The sequence below is a fragment of the Dendrobium catenatum genome, unplaced genomic scaffold, assembly GCF_001605985.2.
Source record: "Dendrobium catenatum unplaced genomic scaffold, ASM160598v2 fragScaff_scaffold_847, whole genome shotgun sequence".
In the NCBI taxonomy this organism is placed as follows: domain Eukaryota; kingdom Viridiplantae; phylum Streptophyta; class Magnoliopsida; order Asparagales; family Orchidaceae; genus Dendrobium; species Dendrobium catenatum.
In genome coordinates, this window is record NW_021319309.1 from 2,937,592 (window position 1) to 2,941,311 (window position 3,720).

At 36.9% G+C, this 3,720-nt stretch overlaps 1 protein-coding gene across 1 annotated transcript; it reads left to right on the top strand.

The window, feature by feature from the left end:
- Positions 1-971: 971 nt before the first annotated feature.
- On the top strand, positions 972-1,875 carry LOC110113654 (E3 ubiquitin-protein ligase RING1-like). Its single transcript, XM_020846317.2, has one exon. The coding sequence runs from the start codon at positions 1,062-1,064 to the stop codon at positions 1,842-1,844; it is 783 nt and encodes a 260-aa protein (XP_020701976.1). The 5' UTR covers positions 972-1,061; the 3' UTR covers positions 1,845-1,875.
- Positions 1,876-3,720: the final 1,845 nt, after the last annotated feature.

Sequence of the window (3,720 nt, forward strand, 5' to 3'; positions counted from 1 at the left end):
TTCACAAGTACTTACATAAAATTGGATTAGCTGAGATTTATGATAGATTTTAGAGAGGGGTAGTTTGATGATTGTTGAGCACCCCAATTATTATCCCCCTCGCAACAGTCCGAAAAATTGGTACATCTGATTAGGTTGAGCCACATTATTATGTACCAAAAACAATTAAGATTATGTAACAAGTTAGGTTGGATGAAGCAATCTTCAATTAGATAATTTTGTTGGGAAACAGCGTAGTAGTTTGAATTGTAAATGAATTCATTAAAGAGCTAATGGATGAAAGGTACTGAGCCCCACCTAAAGTTTTCTTCTAAGGGCATCTCCAACGAAAAAATTCAATTTCACTTTAAAATATAGTAATACATTTGAACTTCATTTTCTAACACCAAAAATATATATTCCTAATATATTGTTTCTAATACTTTATTTTTTATATTTTAATCATATATTTATATTAAAAAAAACATATAGCAAGTGAACTGGACGTCGTCAATTTTGTTCACCCGCAAGCAAATAGCGCAAAGTTTGGCGTTCGACTAGAGCGACCTAACAACGCCAAACACATATTTGACGTTCGACTGGAGAATACCTTATCACCATAAAATTCCTGCATATTTGTGATGGTTTTTAGGACCAACCAACAATTGGTGATATGATCACAAATAAAGAGCCTAATGTGATCCTCAGTTGAAGTTTAATGTTCAAAACATCACAGCACAATCATCTATATCCAATAGGAGAAATTATTCTATGCGGTCATTGGACCGTTCAGAGGTGAATCAGGATACACCACGTTATCCGTTATATAAAAATAACGTAACGCATCTTGATTCATCTCTGGACGACATCCGGTGACCGCACAGAATAGTTTGGACAGGCCCAATTATACCCTAGCATCGCTTTGCACTTTCCACCAAGATATCCTTCCACCTAAACATCTCCTTACCTCTCTAACCGCCAACACACTCCAATAAAACAACCCTTCTCCTGTATCCTTCTCCTGCACCCTACTTCTTCAAGCTCCACGCCAAGCTTTCTCTCCCTTCAATCCATCCAAGCCAATGTCTCTGCGCCGCCCTCCCCTTCCCCAACCAAACCTCCCCCGTTCCTTCCGCTTATTTTGGTGCCATCACTGCCGCCATCTCATCCCCATCTTTCTCCCACCCTCCGCCACCTCCACCTTCATCTGCCCCCGCTGCTCCCTCCACTTCGTCCACGAATACCATATCCCCTCGCTCCTCCCGCCGCCACCGCCGCCCCCGCCGCCACCGCCTCCGCCTCTTCCCCACACATTCCATCCCCAAGACTATTACACGGGCCCTAACCTCAACGACTTCATCGAGAACATAACGCAGAACGACCGCCCCGGGCCGCCGCCGGCATCAGCATCGTCAATCCACGCGTTGCCGACGGTGGCCATCGCCGCATCGCATCTCAAAGACGGTTCACAGTGCCCGGTGTGCAAGGAAGATTTCACCGTGGGGGAAGAGGCGAGGGAGATGCCGTGCCAGCACGTGTACCACTCAGACTGCATCGTGCCGTGGCTGCGATTGCATAACTCGTGTCCTGTGTGTAGGTTTGAGCTTCCAGTCGACAAGGTTGCGGATGGCGAGCGGAGGAGAAACAGCGATGGAGGAGGAGGAGATGGTGGGCAGCTGCGGTCGGAGATGGTGAATCTGTCTGGTTTGTGGGAGTGGCTGTTTCGCCGGACATGGATGCCGGGATGGGAACAGAACCGTTGGCATGAAAATGAGCGGCGTGAAGAGCGGGGTGGACGAGTGGTTCTACTGCCGCTTGTAGCTTCCTTTTCATTGCTAGCCTGCTTGTTTTATTTCTTACTATAGGGTAGTTTAATACATGGAACAGAACTACTATATATCCAAAATTAGCTTTCACATAGAGCAAGAACACCAGAGAAGAGTAATTATTTTATAGAATTTCAATAAGGAATTTCTTATCGGATTTATTTCATGGGAAGTATAACTCTCTCTTCGTTAGATGGTGGAATTATAAATATATATTTCTGTACAAATGTGGTATTAATAAAATGTCAGTGTACTGGAAGGGCTTAAATTGGTTGCTGATAAAATCATAAGAAAAATCTCTTTTGGTATTTTTTGTTGGGACAAATTTTTATATGAGATTTTCATCATTTCCTTTGATGTCTACTAATGTTTTACTATATATTCATCATCATTCAAAATAATGACCGGCATTTTTCTCTTTCCTTTTTTGCTCATATACATGAAAATATTTCTTCTATGCCTATAATTATGTAATACGATAATAGCCTCTTCTGATTTGGTTGTAGGGAACCTCACTTGAGAATGATTATTAAATCTCAGTCTTCCACTCTGAAAATATCTCTGAGATCCTCCGAAGTAAATTCATCTTTAGATTTTATATTTTTTTCATGATTAGCTTAATTGGAGGTCTTAAAACTATAGATGTTTTAATTAATAGAAACATTCATGTTCAAATTTTTTGTTAATTCTTCTATGAAAATTCATAAACATCTCTTTCTTTTTTTTAATATGATTACACATTCAACATACTTTGCAATATTTTGTCTTTCTCCTCCACATTCCTTCACAAACCACATGCCCTATAGCTACTTGGTTTTATTCCAAATATGAATTCTACTCCTTGGGTTGTTAAGAATATTTACTACCTATATATTTGTTGCTTCATCCAATATTTATGCGTGAGAGGAATAGTTAAATAGTTAGGGCGAATTTCATGTAAAAAATGAAAATTATTCAATTTTGAAAACTTTCCCAAATTGAAATATGTTAAATTAATTATAATCACCATAATTTAAAGTGTGTTTTTTTTTTTTTCATCAAAATATGAACTTGAAAATAATTCATTCATCATCACTCTCATTCATTTATAGAAATAATTTAACATTATTCAAAAAGAAAAATAATTATATCTATTATTTTTCATTCAAACAAAGAAATAAATTGCTATTTATCATCTCCAATATTAGGAGATGATGCAAATATCAATGATGATATCAACCATCATAAGAGCAATAATATGGAATCTTTCGCCTTTTGGGTGTGATTGAAATCTAAATATGAGTAGGCTTTCAAAACTAAGCCACCCCCTCTTTCATATTTTAGATTAAGATCAAAACATATTATACACTACATTTGCACAAATGTTATTGAAAATTCCAAAATAGTAAGGCTTCCTTCAAGACAATATTCCTATTTATTTTACTTTCAAACCACAATCATATTTTCTATTTGGTCACTTCCTTTTCATTATTTTTAAGAAATCTTTGTGCTAGGAAGCTTCTTTCTATAACAACTTCAAAAAAAAAGTTATTTTCTCCACAAAGCCTTTACAACAATCTTCATTAAAAATTGCAGTCGTTTGAAACAAACCCTAAAAAAACTACTTTTGATTAACCAATACACAAGAATGAATTAAACAATATCAAGATTAGCAAAAATCAACAAGAGAAGAGAGCTTTCTCCTCTTCAAAACTTTGAAGGGGCCCATTAATTCCAACACTTTTCATATTGAACTACCAAATATACCATCTATGGCAAATTAATTCCAAAACTTTTTTATTAATTCCAAAACTTTTTTATAAGAGCTTTAAAAAAAGTTTCTTTATCCATAACATATTTCACTACAGAAAACCCATCAATTACCAGAGGAAATACTAGTGGAAAAATTCGGAATTTCTCTCGGTAATTAGTTAGC

What these genes read in the sequence shown, in the direction of transcription:
- LOC110113654 (XM_020846317.2), top strand. Translation starts at nt 1,062, where the DNA reads ATGTCTCTGCGCCGCCCTCCCCTTCCCCAACCAAACCTCCCCCGTTCC.